Consider the following 19251-nt stretch of genomic DNA (forward strand, 5'->3'; position numbering starts at 1 on the left):
GGCATGTCAAGACCCATCCAAGACCCATTCCAACTGTTGGAAACGACAGTTTAAAAAATATAAAAAAAACTATTGTACCACTTCTCGAAACCCCACAATTCAACCACACAAGAATTAAAAGTTCAAAGGGAAGGAAAAAAAATCCACTGCAAGTTGTCAAGAGGTAAGGGGATAGAAATGTTGAAGAAGAGTTCTGTTTCAGAGATGCATATAGGAACTGCAGCCAAGTCTCCTGATGATTCTTGCCAGACTGATCTGTTTCCCTCAATCCTAAACTTATATTTTCCAAAATCATATCCTCAAATGAGAAAAGTATTGTATTAAATGAGAACTAAACTTAGAACTTCAAGACAAATAAGCAGGTGAAGGGATTGACTTAAATTCCCTGTTAAAATCTGGTTCAGTTATTTCTGTCTACAGATATGTTGAACTTACTTGTAAATAAGTAATAAATTTATCATTTCCACATATTTATACCCATATGTATCCTGGAAGAAAAAAATATTGTTATAAAAATAGTACTGGGCACTAGCGCAGTTAATTAACATAAGCATGTCCTTAATTTAAATGCTTTGCTCTGCATGTAACTCAATTATAGATTCATAGATTTTCAATGGGAAAAACTAACCTTTCACAAAAATATTTTGTTTATTGTTTTGCCTCTATTGCCCAATGCCAACTAAAGATATTGGCTAGTAAAAACAAAGTTCATTTAATCTCTTCTTCTCCCCATATTCCTTCTTTTCCAGAAAAGAGCTCCAGTCTCCTATCAGATATACAGGGTACTAACTGGAGCAAGGAAAAGTTTATTTATACTTCAACTAGAATTTATATCAATGGGCCAAGACATAAAATGCTGATTCAATGTGTGTGGATTAGCACGGAAATGCCATGCCACAGATTATGCCAATTTACGCCAGAACACAAGTTGTGTTATGTCACTGCACATATATATATTTTTATATATATATATTCATATAGATATAACTATAAAATGCTGAATCTAGTTATTAGATCCATTTCTAGTGAGGTTCAAAAAGATTAAAAGCATGATAAAAGGACAATGTGGTAAAGAAGCACCTGGGGTGTTTGAGATTTTGTTTATTTTACAAAGATAACACCCTATTATAGATTGCTCTGTTATTACTCTTTCATAGATTTATATTACTCAGAAGAACAGTTGAACTTGAATGAACTTTAAAATAACTGATATAAAAAAAATTTTATAGGAATAAAATAAAGTTGGAAACTGCTATCCACTTTGCAGCCCCTAACAGCTAGAAGGACCACAAAGGTTTGTTTTAAATATGGAATTACATGGGCATGTCTTAAGATAATTTTTACAGCAGAAAAAGAACTTTTGTTCTTTTTAATTCTGACAGAGAAGCAAAAAAATTATTTGAATTCAAGAATGAACTTGATATATTAAACAAAGCAATGCCATTTGTCTAAGGCAATTGGGAAGACCTTATCCCTTCTAGTCAGTGCTCCTGCTAAAAGGTTTTCTGTGATGTTCCATTCAGATCACAGGTTACTGAGATAAGCTACTCTAGGATAAAGTGCTTCACTATCATCCCATCCAGTCTAAACTGAAGGAGGACTCTTATCAAATCCAGTCAGAAAATAGTCATCAGTTGCCACAATGGCAGAGATTGTAAAAAAGCATTTTTTAAGAGCTAGTAATATGATTCTGTTCAGTCACATGCAACATTTCTTTGTTCAAAAGGTACAAACTGAAAGAAAACTCAACCAGAAAACCAAATTCTTTTTCTATGATAGAAATAAATGATAGAATAGAAAGGAAATTAATCAGTGTCATTGTAAATGAAAAAAAAAAAAAACCAAACACTTTAGAAACAACCACCTTCTTCCATCCAACAGAATGTTTAAACACAGATGCCTGAAGTCATTAGTACAGTAGCAAATCCAAGTGGATCCAAAAACTGGATCCAAATGAATGGATCCAGTCAAGTCCAAATGGGACCATCAGCATGAAAATTCACAACACAGTTGATTTTAGATCAACAGACAGAAGGAGTGGCTTACCTTCTTCAGCTTTCTGAGCACTAAAAGAATAGACAGCTCAAGCAGAATTCACCTATCTCATAGCTAGAGAAAAACAATTGTCTACATATAGATAAAATGAATCATATGTTAAAAATCCATTATTTGCACCAGGGCTTCTAAAGAGCTTAAAAAAATAGTGCAATGTAAAAACTCCATTTGTTACACAGGCACTGGCAAATCTGATCTTGTGTCACCAGTTCCTTCTACTAAAAAAATTGACAGATCTTGTGCCCCCCCTGAACCCTTTTTGCCTTACATCATCTCAGTCCTAACCTTACCTTTTTCTATCTCATTTTTCTTATCAAACCATCTTTCCTTATGTAGAAGTAACTAATTTATAAGAAACTAATAGCACACTTTGTCTGTTTTGATCCTACTGAGCTTGTCATATAAACAAGCTCCTCTGCTTAGCAAAAATCTAAATTACAATGGCAAGAGCTCTCCCTCCAGAACTCAGGACTTGGTGTGAAAAGTTACAATGCAGAAACACTTTTATTTATTTTCTGAAAATACATCTTTTTTGGATAAGACTAAAATAGCAAAAAAATGGATAAAAAATGTTGAGGATATGGACAATATTCAAAACCTGATAAAAAGCAGAGTCCTGAGGTCTATTCCAAGAACAGAAAAGAATATTTCAAAATTCTATTTTACTAAGGTCAACATTGTCATTCATTCATTTCAACTTCAACACAGGTAAAAAATAGATGACAAATATTTAGAAATCTGACTTAGGTACTGGGAACAAGTGTCTTAAAAGAAATCACAAACACCCAGTAATCACAGGGTGGGAGGAGATCACAGCCTTTTTTCCTTGTTATGGATTTAAAAGATGCTTTAGAACTTGACAACAACTGCTGAGTTCTCCAATTTTTTAATTTAGAGCTATAGAAAGAGAGCAGCAGTAATTCCATTCTCAAACACAAAGCAGCAAGACGTCAACTAGAGCTCCATTTACCTGGGTAGAAGAATGAGACAAAATGTGTCTAGGAAGAAATACTATACAAATGTTTCTAAAGGAGCACTAACTGTGCTTTTAAAGCAAATCTAAAGGCTTATTTCTTATAAGCTAAATTTTTTAAAAATTAGTAGTTCATGTTCATTTAGATTTCAAAATTTCAACAATAAAATCCTATCACAGATATGATTTTATGTTTATCAACACAAAATCATAGATTTTAAATGTATCTGTAAAGGAAAAAACTATATCAAAGCACTCACAGTACTTAAAAATTCCATTTCCAAAAATGTATGTATGATTATTAATCTAATTCTCCAACAGATATCAAAATTAAGTGAAGACTCTTCCTTAGAGCCTTTGGAGCTTCACAGATTATTCTATCTATAACAAAAACACAGCAAAAAAAGAAACCTGTTGCAGAGTATTTTTCCATCTTGCTGCTGCTACTTTTGCTGTATTGGCTAAAATTTCTCATTCAGCTCATTGGAAGAAATTAGAGCAACTCTTCATATTCTCCATCCCAAGCTTTGCTACCCAAGTCTGGTGACAAAGTTGCTATAAAAGTAAACAGTTTTCTTCCTAGAATAAGTCTTGATGAGCAGCCATTGAATTCCCTGTGAGAAAGTTCTAAAAGGCAAAGGCGCTCAGGCAAGCTGTTATTAATCATAATAACATAAATTATATTATACTATAATAATATTACAAGCACAGGACCATTCCATCACAACACTTAGGAAAATATGCAGAAGTATCAGCAGACCAGTTTGGCTAAACAGTGAACTGATGACAGAGCTTGAATGCAAAAGGGCTTCACAAAGAATGGTGAAGAAGGGACATATTACAAACGATCTAGAAACATCACCTGGGCATTTAGGGATGTTATCAGGAAAACCAAAGCTCAGCTGGAGTTGACAATTACAAGGAATGATAAAGGAGCTTCACCTGCTGAACAAAGAAAATGAGGCACTTTTGCTGAAAGGTAGATTTTGTAACAGTGGGGGCACAGATAAAACAGAAGTACTGTGTGCCTTCTTCACCTCAGTCTTTACTAACACTCTGATTAGAGAATTTTTTCAGAAAAGAGCTGCCAGCAGTGGAAGAAGATCAAATCAGGCTTCACTTGACAGTACTATGTTCAAGAACATTGAACCAAATGGACTGCATCCAACAGCCTTAATAGAACTGGCAAATGCCCTCATAAGAGAACTTTATATCATCTTTGAAAATTCAGGGTGACCAGGGTGACAAATGGAGAAAAGCAAACAACTGCAAAAAAATCAACAAAAAAAAAAACACCTTAAAAAAACCCATAAGGACAGTTTGGGAGATCACAAGTTCATCAGACTCACTTTGTTCCTCAAGAAAATAATGCAAAGTCTTCTAAGACCACATATCTGGACATATGAAACATTAGGTGGTAGCCAGTAACTATAAGGATGCAGTTATCAAATGTAAATTATGCCTGACTAATCTGTTTTTCCCTTTAACAAAATGACTGGATTTACAGACCAGGGCAGAAGGGTGTGTGCCATTTCTCTTGACTGTAGCAAGGCTTATCAATACTGTCAGAGAATACTCTCAACATAGGAGTATTGATGTTACCGTCTGGATGGATGGACAATTAGAGGAGTTAACAACTGGTTGGATCATCATGCTCAGAAGGTATCAAACATATTGTAACAATGGAGTAACATAAGAGCCTATCCTGAAACCTGTTTTTTTCCTATTATCTTTGGCAGTGACTCTCTAAAATTACATGCTCATCAAGTTTGCAGATGACACCAAATTGGATAGAACAGTCAATGCTCTTGAGGGCAGAGCTGCCACGCAAAGACATACCTGAACAGACAAGAGGAACAGGCTGACAGGAACCATATGAAATTCAACAAGACATGCAAAGCCTTGGAAAGGAATAACCCCTTGCAATGATACAGGCTGGGGAGCAGCTCTATGTAAAAAACCTTGGTGCATGTTCAGCAAGCAAGCTGCAAGCCAGGAGCATGCCTTGGCAGCAAAGAAGGCCTACAGTATCCTTGGCTGCATCAACAGTAGCGTAGCCAGTAGTCTGAGGAATGTGATTATCCCTCTCTAATCAGCACTCATTGGACCAAATTTAGAATACTGTGTCCAGTTTTGGGCCCCCAGTCCAGGAAAGACACTGATAAACTGGAGCAAGTTCAGCAGAGGGCTGCCAAGCTGGTCAGGCAGACATGCCCTGTGAGAAGCAGCTTCGGGAACAGCTTGTTCAGGCTGCAGAAGGGAAGGCTTCAGGGGGACTTACTAACAGCTTTCCAATACCTACAGGGTAGCAAGCAAGAAGATGGAGCCAGACTCATGTTGACAGACAGTGAAAAAAGACAATAGGCATAAACTGAAACAAGAGAGATCCCAACTCAATATAATTAAAAAACCCCACAACTTTTCACCGTGAGGACAAAAGCAGTAGGAATAGGCTGCCAAGAGGGAGATTAAAAACCTCCAAGGATAGAGACTGTACAAAACTTGTCTGGACAAAGCCCTGATTAACCTGAGCTGACTCCATAATTGACCCTGCTTTGAGCGGGATGTTGGACCAAAAACTTTCTGATGCTCCTTCCAACCCAAATTATTCTATAATCCCAAGTTTAAGCAATGCTATATACAATGTTTTGCATATGCTTGCACAACTTTCCAGCAACTTTAGACCACAAACCTCCAGGGCTGTGCGAACACTGTCCAATTAACTCAAACATTCAGCACAAGCCTAGATAGAGTTCAATTTGTTTTTTCTTCCTGAATACTACTGCACCTCGAGATGCAATCACCTTCCCAAAGGAAGCAGATGAGAAACAGCATTTTCCCTGTCGAGGGGAAGCAGAGAGCACAAACCCTCATGGTGGAGGCGAGCTGTGCGATGCTCCGGAGGGCTGTGGAGGCTGCAGGGGCCCGGGATGCGGAGCCGCTCCGGGGCGAGCGGGCCCCGGCTCCGGTGTGAGCTGGGCGATGGTGACACCCAGCGGCCGCTGCCTGCGCCGAGGGCAGCGCCCAGCTGAGGGGAAAACATGCTGCCAACCTCCCAACTCTGCCACTCTACAGAATTAATGGGGATTTTAACGTGTATGTATATGTACACACATCCCCCCGTAGCAACCACCAAGCACAGTAACCAGCATGACTGCTTCTGTCCCCCAATTTTAAGTCACAATTTTTAAACAAACTTGGGAAAAGTAATTTCAGGAGTTCTTCCGGCCTAAAAGAAAAGCGTTTTCAGAATGATGGATTAGAAGCGCAGCTTCTCATTTATACCAGCAGGAAAGAGTTTTCAGATCTTAAAGTGTATAATCATCCATTTCGCTGACAAATACAACATTGATATGCTCCTTGTCAAGAAGCAGGTGTAAAAAAGTAGAATATCCAAGTTTTCCACTGTCCAAGTCTTATATGTACAAATCTATAAAGTTTTAGCATTGCAAGTTTCACAGCACCCTCAAATGTTAATGAATATTCATGCTACTGATTCTTGAAAGATTAGTGATGTCTTCTAATATTAGACATCTAAAGAATGAGGAGAGGCAAACAGTTTCAACATGCCAGAGATTTTTAGGAATGTTGGCTTCAGTGAATACACCTTGAAACTACCAAATTTCATTTTGTCTTTCCATTTCTCCTGCTATCAGGAGTGCCATATTTGAACCAAACCATCATAGTTGCATTAAACTTCCACTCTGTTTGACAGATTTCCCTTTGTTCATCCAATCTACCATTCACTTTCTTAGCTGAATGATGGGGAGATGAGAAACACTTTTTTGTTACTCTCCATAGGTTAGCAGATACTCGGTTGCACAGTATCTCCCAAGTTCAAAATATTCTTAAGCACTTCCCACCACTGTCCAAGATCTTCAATTTGGTTTCTAGATTCCCAAAGCAAAGGAACCAGGCAGATGAAGAAAGCCTCTTTTCAACATGCATCCCCACAGTGACCCACCATTTATTTGACTACTTTGTATTTTGTGCAATTACAAGCTTCATAAGATGCCCACTGTAACAGAATTAAACCTAAATAACAGATTTCTAATAATTAAGTAGAAAACATGGCATTTTTCTTGTGGCATAGCCAATACAGAGACCTGGTTAATGCAGGTTGGCTAATCTCTGCATCAGAGAAAGAGCAATGCTGCTGACAGGTTGTCTAGTTTGCCCTTGGATTTCTCAGTGGGTTTCTATAGATTAGGTAACTCAGGATTCTGCTGCATTGCTGCCTTTTTACCCCCTCTGGTCCTTACTTTGCAGCAGTAACAGAACAGAGAAAATTCTTTGCACAGAACTGGATCCTCTGGAACTCCCAACAAATGGCACATGACAGGCAGGACACACAGTCCTCATCCATGTGACATAGCAAACACTTGAAAACATCTATAGATACACAGATGAAAAACATATTTTACATTGCCAGGATACAAAGGCCACATGGAATTTGAGAGATGCTACAGTACAGCCACGTTCCACTCCTGGTCAGCAAGACAAACTGCAATACTTAAATGTGTACAGCCAATTTAACAAGATTTATACCCCACAATAAATGGCACAGCAGGTGCAGCAGGGAAAGCTACACAATAAATATCTGAATGCTAAGAAGCATTTCCAAGCTCTAGAGAATTCACCCATTGAGAAGCTGATAACTCCCAGCAACTATCTCACTATGATTTTTCTCACATTTAAACATTCTCTTTTAAACAGAGCAGTAATTAACAAGATACATAATTTTATGCCACACTTTTCTGAACTGCATTCACCTGATACAGTCTTTTCATCCTAAAAAGTTCATGCATATACATATTTTTCCATTTCTCATTTTTTATCAATATACAGTGCCAGATATGATTTAAAGAAAGGAAAACAGCATATAGTATATGATGAGCAAATAGTTTTCTTTAATCATCAGCAGAGACAGTATGTCTCTGGCATACAGGATGTGGAAATGAAAGAATAAAAAACAGAATAAAAAAGACAAAACTGCAAAACAACTTCAGAAATACTTCCCACTTCCAGCTTCAATGGAAACTGAACATTAACTTAAATAATGCTTACTTATAATATTTTGTTTTCCACTGTGAGGATTAGATTCAATTTAAACTTGAAAAAAAAAAGATTCTTTAGTATCAAGGACAGAACTATTATAGCTGATTTGCCAAAGTTTTGTATGGAAAAATTACTGATTATAAATGACAAAATTATTAATTTCTATGAAGCTTAAGAAAATAGCTCTTCTCCCTGTAATAATGCCAGTACTTACCAATTCAAACCCCTGTATTACAGCTACACTTCTCTAATTAATCACAGATTTATAAGCCTGCCCAAAACCCTAACTTCAGTTCTTCAAACACAATCAAAATCAGCAACTCCACCAGAGTCCCCCTAAGAAATAATTCTTATGCTTCATTTATATAGCTAAAATGGAAGATAGAAAAGGCTAAATAATCAACACTGTCATTTGTTAGCAGCAATAAAGACTCCTTTACAGAAGGGTAAACAGAATGAAATGACCAAAAGGAAGGAATTAAGCAGCAAGAAGTAAAGCACATATCAGTTTATGTACTTACCAGACTCACAAGTTGGAAAGTGTGTAACTTCATTTACAACTAGGGAAGTAACCAAACCACCATACATACATAGATTTGATAAAAATTTAATACAAAAAAACCCTCAGAAATTCATAAGCTTACCCCAATTGTTTTTCAATTAAATTTTCAAATTGGGTATTAATTTTTTTAAAATTTACTCTTAATTTAAAAATTTTGTTCAAGCACAAGAGAAGGAGGGGCTCACCAAGACAAAAATCTATTACCTTGTATTTAAGATTTCACCAACAATTTCCTGCAGCTTGTCAATAAAATTAACAAAGCTGGAAAGCCCTTTTACATGGGCTCTTAAAGGATCATACAAAGAAGATGCAGAGTCTCTTCCTCCAAGTTCTATGGTCCGGATAAAAGATGTTGCCATCTATTAGGAGAAATAACCAGAAATATCAAACTACAGACAGACATGGACTGTACATACATTGAAATGAGCCTTTCCTACAGGTCTGTAAATTATGTAAAAGCTGGCTGATAACTAGAAGGTATAACTAGAAGTTACGGTGGCTGATAATAACTTGAAGTTTGATTTCAGGGAAGAAATAACTTCCCTGAAATCAAACAACAGCTCCTAATTGCAAGCTCCGTACATCTCAATATTTGCAAGGTCAAAACTTAAATTGAATGACAGTATTTAAAAAAAAAAACCACAAGCCAAAGTAAAAATAACCCAAACTAATTTGATGGTTACATCAGCCTTTTGAAAGTTTAGGACAAAAATCTTATTAAATCATCAAACAAAACTCCTTTGTGGTTGTGGCTTTCAAACGCTCCTCCTGGCCTCACAAAAACTGCTCTTATATTCAGAGGGCTCTCTATGACCCAAGGACAATTTAAAATAAGCATGTAAATGTTGACTTCAGCTTATAACAATTTTCAGAGATGCAAATAATGTATATTTAAATCTTATCAGAAATAATGACAGCTAAGGCTTCTGTCATTCTGAAAGTGTCAATATATTTTTATATGCTGTAAGATAATGAAGATTTGCCAAAAGCATACCTTAGAGTACAACCCCCAAAATTTTAAAATAACAGTAAGAAAAAACCCCTAGCAATTTCCCAGGAAGGTGAAAGTAAGGATAATAATCCAATGCACTTGACACAGATGCAGTAACATTAATTCTACACACAAATTTTAATTTCAGAGTACAGAGCTAAATCATAAAGCTCTTAGGGCTGGAAAGAGAAAAACTGGAATTACTCTAGCACAGAAAGTAAACCTGCCAGTATTCCTGTCTTTGTGCTCAAGATTTCCTACGGATCAAGTACACAATTTGTAGGACTTTGCCTTCCCAATGGAAAATACTCTCATTTTCAGGATTTTTTCATGACACAGATGCCAGAAAAGATGACTTTTTACACAGCAGAGAAGTTTCCCCTCTGGCAACTGTGAAGAAGACATGGTAAATCCAGTCCAAACACATACAGCTTTTTATACAATGTTCACAGAGCATTAGGAGCTAAAATAATTAAACCTGGAACTGAGATTTCACAACTTTTCCATATTTATTCACCCATAATGCGGCCGCTTCAGTGACTACATACCCATACTGTTTTTAACTCAGACTGCTGTTGTGTGCACTGAGGTTGCACTGCATGCAAAATTTAATGACTATTTTAAGTATGAGGGACTACAGTGGTTCTTTGGAGAAAGAATTCTTATTTGCCTTATTTCAACTATTTTTGAGATGGTTCTTTGCTGACAACTAAAGCATGATCCCCTTTTAGAACTCTTGAGAGACACACAAACTATTTTTACTGTCCACCTTGAGATCCCATGACCAAACAAGAAACTGTTTCTTCCCACAGAATCTATTGTCTTTTTAGCTTTAAAATCCTGTTCCTGGTGGTACTCGACTCAGCTTGCAAACAGTGTTGCTTATTAGATTAAAGCCATATTCTCTGTTTAGAGATCTAATTTATTGGCCCTGACTTCCAGGAAGATTCCTTTGACAACACATACCAGAAAAATGGACATTTTTCTCTCCTGTGAGGCATGTTTGAGGTTAGTGAAGGCTTCTCTACCAAGTCCTCTGTCAGGAATATTTAGAATATGAGCCAATGCCAGATCATCCTTAGAATTCACCAAAAGGCTTAAATATGAACAGACAGACTTCTTTGCCAGGACTGCCACCTGCATGAGAAAACATCACACAAATTGGTCCTCCTGCTGCTGAAAATAAGGTTTCATTTTATTTTAAAGTTAATTAGACTTCATTAATTAATGAACTGGTGTAGTTTTTGGAAGAGTATGAATTCATCTTGCATAATTTCAAAATGCTACTTTATGCATGAGGATTCTGGGAGTCTTGATGAAAACAAACATGATAAGTTAGAATTGCATACATGGTACTTGAATATTCACAAGGTGTTTGAGGGTTATTAAACTGTTTATAAATTTCTGTTTAGAAACCTCCTCATAGACATCCCTTTTCTATCTCAAAGCAAATACTAGCACCATTAAACCATGTAAGTTTAGGGGAGAATTTCAGCTCAAAAAATATTTCCTTGTCCAGAAATATTTTGAGTTATACCCAAAAGATTGCTTTGAAATTGCCATTTATTATGAGAACAGCAAGTTTGGAAATTACTAAAGCTCCAGCATTTCAAATACTGTGAGAAAGTACCCAGAGATTCTTATTTTAGTGGTTGAAAGGGTAAAGGGAGAGAGTCCTCAAGGGCTCTGTTGGGACAGCCAAAACTTGTTTGCTGTGCTCCAGCTACCACTACAGTGGCTGTTCAGATTTCTTCCATCTGTTAGGGACTACAAGCTAATAAAATGAAATCAAAGGAGAGTACTTCAGTTATTTAATGTGCAGTCAAAACAATGTTTGAGTGATGGTGTATTTGAAGAAAAATTTGTTCTGCATCAAGTGCCTGTCATGCTGGACTGCCTTCCAGAATATAAATTTCAGCACACAGCCCCATACACACCTAAAATGTACTCAAGTGATACAGAATTTGGATATGCAGGTTGGGTTTTTTTGAACCCAGCCACATGGGAATAACAGTCATTGGAAAATAAAACTATGTTATATTTCATCTTTTCAATAGATACAGATCATCACAAGAGACAAAAATAATTTTTACCTTCACATGCTCCTGGCCCTGTCTGTTGATTCGTGTAGGAGTAGAAAGAACAGAACCATTATTTTCTTGTGCATTCATTACACCAGAAATAAATTCCAACAGTTGAACCTTTAATAAAAAGATGATAATAAACTTAAATATGGAGATTACTAGAAAGAAAAGTGGGTTTAAAACCTGGTGTAAAGCTATCTGTCACTTTGCTAGTGTTTGAGGTCAGCAGAGTCCTTACAGTCTACTTTTAGTTTTAGTCTTTTGAAGTACAACTGTTCTAGTACAGAAATGAAGTGCAAGATTAAAATGAACTTAGAAATTATCTCAAACAGTTATGTTATACACTTGCACTAAAACCCACTGCTTGCATTTTGGAGAACATTAATATGTTATGCCAAGTTCAGGAAGACCTCATTAACCCATCTAAGCGCTCTGTCTTCCCCATGAAAACCAGGAGGAAAAGAAAAACACATTAAAACTCCCAAATAAACAAGAGACCTGCAATAAACTACAACAGAGCTGTAACTGAGTGGCTGAACTAGAACTTCTGAAAAAAAACCCTTACATGCAAATACATATATTATACAGAAGTTTTTTAAAAGAGCATGGTGTTTTCAAAACAGTAATCATTGAAAATATTTTGCCTGCACATCAACATACAACCAAAACTCCATGGCATGTTAATTATTAAGCTTTGTTCCAGTTCTATCAAATCTCTACAGTTTATTTCTCATTCCAATTTATGGCAAGGAGTCATTTATTCATAGAAGACTTGTGGTACCTCACTATCCAGCAGGACGATAGCGAAATAATTTTTGAGTGAATTTAAAATCCCTTTACAAAAGTAAATTAATTAATTTAAACTCAAAGGCTACCCCAAAGGTGTGAATAATCCAGAGCTCCTGTGAATAATTAGAAGTATCATAAATCCATAACTGGAACCAAAAATATGTCACAACAACATAAGAGGTCAAACAAACATAATACTTACAGGGTATATGCTTTCATCTTCAGCTAAAAGACCAAGACTACAGCACTTCTGATATATGTCTATTAAATCTAACATATTGCTTCTTGCTAAGAAGGCATGATAGGCTTTTTTTACATCAGCATAATTTTCAGGTTCTTTCATGTTTTCATACAATCCCAGTTTGTCATGTAACAAATAGTTCCATGTTTCCAACACATCACTGAGTGATACTGTGAAGTCTCCACGGTGCTAATAGAACAAAAAGAAAAAAAAAAAAAGGCAAAACCAAAAAGTTTCATATTCAGCATAGTTTTGAAAACAAATTTAAAGCAAGCTGCAAATATACAAACAAACATATATTTGAAAATCATTATAATTTAAATTGATCAGAAACAAAGTCTCACAGCTTTGCATTGACAGCTGAATATTGTTATAGTCTGTCAGTATTTGTTCCTGATCTTTAAAGTACCAGGCATGTATGAGAAAAACACAGTGAATGTTGCAGGACTACTTTTTGCATAAAGTTCTTTATTTGCAGAAATAGTTTTCAGCATGGCAAGCATTTACTTCCCAAAGGGAGTAAATATGGTTCCCTTACTTTGCTTCAAGCAGTAAACTGGGAAAACACACATCAATTTTTAAAAAGGAGCTTTTCTTTCTTGTGCTAATACAGTTATACTTTATCATAACATTGATAGTGCTGCTACACAGTTCTAATAAATGCATTAAAGCCATGCACATCCCTCTGTTACCACTACTGTAATTAACTATGCAGTATAGACTACATTATTTTGGTGAAAAATATCAGATTTTGTTCCATGTGCCCCTCTGCAATCTCCTCCAACCACTTGCTCTTACCACCTTCTCTTTCATAACTTGTCCTCCTCATTTTTGTCTACACCCTGCTCTTTAAATTGAGTACCAGTTCCCAGCTCCTGCTGGTAAACTTTTGTCCACACTTCTGGTATCTAAAGCACTCCTCAATATGTGGCAGCAAAAAAAGGTGGTTTTCACCATGTAATGTGAGATAAGTGCCCTGTGACCAAGTAACAAGCCCTGCTTTGAACTGTCCATAGTGGCAGATGGCTCCTGTCTACAGCAAAGGTTTAATTCTATTTCATGACATTTCCACATTAAGCAAATTAATTAATTACTTATAAACACCATTAGCAACAGAACACATTAAATATGAAAACATGAGGAATTCTAATAATTTACGTTGTTGCAGCCCAAATGATCCCTCCTTTGGGTTCTAACACATTTAGCACAACTTTCTCAATACACCTTGTTAAATACACAATTCCAAAATCCTTAAAGTCAACTATTTTGATATTGCCTAGGTGAAGAACAGGGAGAGTAAATTAAAGAACACTCACACATATTAGCTTCAAAGCACTTTTCTGCCTCATTTGTGCATGGGTTATGACAAATCAGCACTATGAACTTACATATTACCAGAATGTTAAAACTGCATATGTGTTTTCTGAAAAGCACCTGATTTTCATTTCAGCCCCTCAAAAAATTAAACATACAATCATATTATAACTCAATTTAAACAGATCAAAGCAGTAGTAGATGGGGGAAAAAAATGTTGTTTTCTCACTTTATTTTGAATCAAAATCCTTCAGGAGTACCAAGTTAAAGTACAACTTCATAAGGTATCTAATAAATCAAAACCTTTACTCACCAGATCAAGGGCCTGCAGAGATTAGCAAAGTTTATGTTAGTGCTGCAAAAATATTTTAAATCCAAATATTGCATTCCAGATATTAACCTTTGTGATCAAGCATTTACTGTGATGGCATATTCCATTACTTACACAGTCATTTTGTCAAGTCTCTGGTTTTAAAATTAATTTAAAAAATACTGTGGTGTTTTGCAGTGAGCATTTGTCAACTGGCTAATAGCTTAAGGAAGTTCAAAAAGTCCCATGTTTTCATTCTATTATAGGCAGAAAAAGTATTTCATTTCATAAGACTAGAACCAATACAGTATTATAAAGTATCTTCACTTCCTGGTAATACATCATATTAAGTTACCAGGGGACTCTGGTTTTAGAATGTCTGAAATCCAGTAGCAACATTTCATGCTTCAAGACACCATTTTTTACTATTTTGAAGGTATTGTAACTTTTCTAGAGCTAACTACATAGCAAATCAATATCTATTTTGACAGCAAATTGTTTCAAAAACCAGAAAGTTGTGCATTTCAGCACCAAAATTTTGGCTTCCACCTTCCCCAGACAAAGGCTCACCAACCCTTTTAGGAATATGTGTGTAAAAGACTGCTTTAAGCACCACCTCTGTGTTGGGTCTATTCTTTCCAGGCATACTCCCAGACTGCAGCATTATTTTCTGGCTTTGTCCTTGAGTTGTGTGTCCTGGATTGACAAACAATATGTATTTTATTTACCCTCTGTTAGAGGTATGACAGTTGTCTTCTGTTAAGTAGGTAGTTTTTCCTTATGTCTTCCACAAGCACTCCTCCCTTTGGGGAGACATCTGCTGATAAGAGGCCATTGAATGTCCCTGCATGATTGATAAGAATTACAGCATCCCATTGGGAGATGTTCTGCCCAGAGGGAGGAGCCAAGCATTCCTAACTGGATATAATCTGGAGATTCTGGAACACCAGCACGGCTTCTCCACTGGATTTCCCAGAGAAACAGCTGCCTCTTCCACTGGATCTTCAGAGGAAGACTACACCCTTCTACAGGATCCCTGCTCCAACAGAACCACACCTGACACTGCAGGAAGGCTGCAGCCACAATTCCAATTGGACTGCTACCAACACCCTGACCCACAGGGTGTCAGGTTGGGTTCTGACTCTGTCAGTGTTGTTTTAGTTTACTGCATCATTTATTTTATTTTCTTCCCTAATAAAGATCTGTTATTCCTGCTCCCATATCTTTGCCTGAGAGCCTCACTTAATTTCAAATTTATAACAATTTGGAGGGAGGAGGTTTGGAGTTTCCATTCAGGGGAGGCTCCTGCCTTCCTTAGCAGACACCTGGCTTTCCTCTCTTAGCAGACACCTGGCTTTCCTCTCTTAGCAGCCTCATCACAATATATTACAAGCAACATATCACATAAAATTGCTACAAAGTTAGTTAGGAGTATCTCATTACCAAAAGGGAGACAGATAGAACGGTTTAAGGGAGTAACACTTCAAAATCCCACATTTTTCTGCATTTGCCAACATGGAAACAAGATAATTAGGGAAATCATTTGAAGAAATACAAGACACCAAACAGAACACAATCTTCTTCAGTCAGCACGCAAAATGCACTCATGGAAGCACAGAAAAAAACTAAACCACATACCAAAACTGCTTTTATGCAAAATCAGAAATATACAAACACAAATTTCAAAAGGGGAGAGATATTTCTAAAATAAACAATGAAGCAGTTTTTCCTCCAGTATCAAAGTTCTTATTCTAGAAGAGATTTACAACACATCTAAGTCTGAGAACTTAAACTCACAGATTCTGGAAAAATAATTGTTTTATACACTTCAGTTCCCCATCCCAGTAGCTAAAACAGCCATAGACTGAAAATGACAGGTGATTATTTGACCCCATAACTCATCTACCCCTGCTGATCCACAGGTACAAACAATCAACTTAAAGCAATTGCTCTCAGCTGAATTTCATCGTTAAAATTGTTATTACAATTTCAAACCTTGAGCAAGGTTCTTCTTGAAAATGTTCCTAGATTTTAGGTCTGTACTAATCAATCTAGGTGAAAGGTACTTGCTTCCATCACAGATCTTATCCCACTTGTCTTTATGCCACATGGCTACAACTGTGCCACAAACCAAAGCATTTTCCGAGCGATTCAGAGCATAGATTTTTTTTTTTATTTTCATCCCTGCTGTTTGATTAGGGTTTATCACACTTTTTGCTACCCTTATTCTGGTGAAGTTTAAGATTAATAGATTATAAAGCTTTTAAACTTCCCTAGAGATCTCCTAAAAGCTTTGTCATCTTTCATTTCCACTGCAAATACAGGTACCAGTTAAAACAACAAATCCACTACAATTTTCCAGTCTCCCAAAGGAAGAGAAGTGTATTTTGGTTGTTTGTGATAGGTTGGATGTGTTGGGGTTTTCTCAATACAGTCACTCAATAGCCTGTTAATGAAATTATTTTTATTGCAGTAATTGACTTTACCAAAATAGATTTCCATTCTACAGGTGCTAACAATTCAAAATTATTGTATTTAAATCAGAAACCTAACAAGGGACATGCCCACAACTGGAATACTCTGCATCTTAGTTTGAAGTTTCAGTGCTGGACAAAATAAACCAGACAGATTTTGCTTTAAGATTGTGAACTTCAAAATGGATACCATCTAAAGAAGTGCTTCAGAGGCAGAACATCCAAATGCTAAAATAATTTTAATCCACATATGCAAGCCAAGGTTTGTCTTATTAGACCAACTAGTATAATCAGAAAAAAACATATCAGGGCTTTGAAAACTTGTTCTTTCTTCAGATCTGAAGGAGAAGCTAAACATTTCAAAATTAAATTAGTTGAAAATAACTGCTATAATTTTTGTTAGAGCATCTCTGAAAGAAAAGGTATTTCTGGAAGAGAGGAATATTATCTGGAAGAGGAAAAAAAAAAGGATAAAGTAGAATAAACTAATTACCTCTAGTGGAAGAAGAAAACTTACTGTAAGGAAAACAGGGAGCAATGAACCATAACCTTTTCATGTCTAACTTTTGGCATACAGTAGAACAACACATTTTAGTTCCTATTTTAGAGGTGGCTTTGGAAAACTGTTTGCAGCTTTCCCTTGAGAATCACAACAAACATGACAAACAGCAATCACCTCCATATGTAGTTTTGCATTAATGTCTTTTACCAGTTTTCCAAGAGTTAATGTTGATGCACACTGATTTTCTGGTTTTAACTTATACAGGTATTGTGAGGACACCAGGCTCCTGGCTGGAATGTGTTACATTCCAAAAAGTACAAATTTAGTTTCTTGGCATTCTAATATCCTTACTGTAATGTTTCTGACAATGGGGGATGACTTAACCAGTTTTATACTTAATGTTTAGACATGAGATACCCCCAGTCTGCACATTTTAGACTCCAATTTTTTTTCTGATGCACAAACTGAAGCAGGTTTTCTGTTTGTTTGGGTTTTTTATTGGCTTAGGGATTTCACTTTGATGTGGTTCTCTTGTTTCTGGTATGTTTGTTGATTCGGTATGTTTGTTTTGGTTTTCTTACACTACAGCTTTGTGCTACACATCTGACTTACTATGCACCACTGGAGTAAGTCTTCCAAAAACAGTCAGTATTGTTTTCATCAATAATTAGGTTAATTAGCCTAAAAAGGTATCTTTAGGTTATTAAAACAAGTATTGCAATAGTTCTCCTTAGATGAGACACAGGAAAAGGCCTGATTGTATATTGCAACTGTTTCTGGTATGTTTCAGACATCCTCCAGCTCTGACAAGCCATAATGCTTCTTTCAGAGACACTTTAGGGTTACAATTCCTCTTCACCGTTTGACATTTCATGTACACAAACAGAGAAAGCCATAAAATCCCTACTGGTACTGGGCACACACTCACAACTTACAGGTCCCTACAGAAATTCATTCAGAAATATTTTTGGAGCACTCTGAAAAAAAAAATGCACCCCAAATGCCATAGTTCTCCCATGCTGGTCTATAGCACAAAAGAAACATAGGATGGAAATAAACAGAAGTGACATGGCCAGCAGAAATATACTAGTGTTTAAAGTCTGGAGCTCAAATATGCACATAAAGCACTTCCATCCTCCCATCTGTCTCACAGTTCCTTTTTCTAAACCCTGCTTCAATAGTGCACTTGACCATATTCATTTTCTTGCCTTGTTGCATCTGGCTCTCAGATACACCTTGTTTTAACAAACATCAAGAAAACAACCAAAATGTCATTTCAAGTTGGTGCCTATGGTTGGAAGATACTGAAAAGAATGCTAACCTGTTTATTGACTTCAGCCATGGACAGTTGTAACGCCATCAACATGCAGTCTGCTCCACATACAGTAGTCCTTTCAGAGTTGGAAAATAAAGGCCATTGTCTTCTGAAACACTTCACCAAGTGTAAAATTTTTTGCTGGAATGAAACCATTGTCTAGACTAGAAGACTGATATAATCAAGAGAAAAACAAATACAACTATGCCAGAGGAATATGCAGGTCTTCACTTCCCTACAAGCTGTGCAGACCCTTTTGTATCTTCTTAAAGACCAAGTTCCCAGAATAAACTCTTCCAACTAAACCAGACTTCCCTCACTGTGACAGAGCAACTATGAAGATAAGGGGTTAAAAGTGCTTATGTGTGTCACGCCTTCACGAACCCCTTACTTTCCTTGTACATTATGCCAACATAAAAGAATGTTATCACAAATATGAGTCTCTGTCTCCAAAAGCAGCCTCAGAGTGTCTTCAGTACTTTCTGCATTTGCTATACATTTGGATGAGTGTCTATGAGGAGGTTTTAAACCTGGAAAAAAAGAGATTTAATATTTATAAGAGTTACTAACACCGACGATTCTA

The 19251-nt window shown here is 36.5% G+C and overlaps 1 protein-coding gene across 1 annotated transcript in view; it reads right to left on the minus strand.

Moving 5' to 3' along the window:
- PARPBP (PARP1 binding protein) overlaps nucleotides 1-19069 on the minus strand; it is a 35990-nt gene extending 16921 nt beyond the window's left edge. Inside the window, exons 1-5 of the mRNA XM_054281881.1 lie at nucleotides 18675-19069; nucleotides 12715-12942; nucleotides 11733-11840; nucleotides 10606-10776; nucleotides 8853-9007 (exon numbers count right to left, since the gene is read on the minus strand). Of these exons, the coding sequence (XP_054137856.1) occupies nucleotides 8853-9007; nucleotides 10606-10776; nucleotides 11733-11840; nucleotides 12715-12942; nucleotides 18675-18824 (812 nt within the window). The 5' untranslated portion in view covers nucleotides 18825-19069. The remainder of the gene's footprint in view (nucleotides 1-8852; nucleotides 9008-10605; nucleotides 10777-11732; nucleotides 11841-12714; nucleotides 12943-18674) is intronic.
- Nucleotides 19070-19251: the final 182 nt, after the last annotated feature.

This window comes from Melozone crissalis, unplaced genomic scaffold (assembly GCF_028551555.1).
Source record: "Melozone crissalis strain CALT ecotype California unplaced genomic scaffold, PUWL_Pcris_2 ptg000033l_1, whole genome shotgun sequence".
In the NCBI taxonomy this organism is placed as follows: domain Eukaryota; kingdom Metazoa; phylum Chordata; class Aves; order Passeriformes; family Passerellidae; genus Melozone; species Melozone crissalis.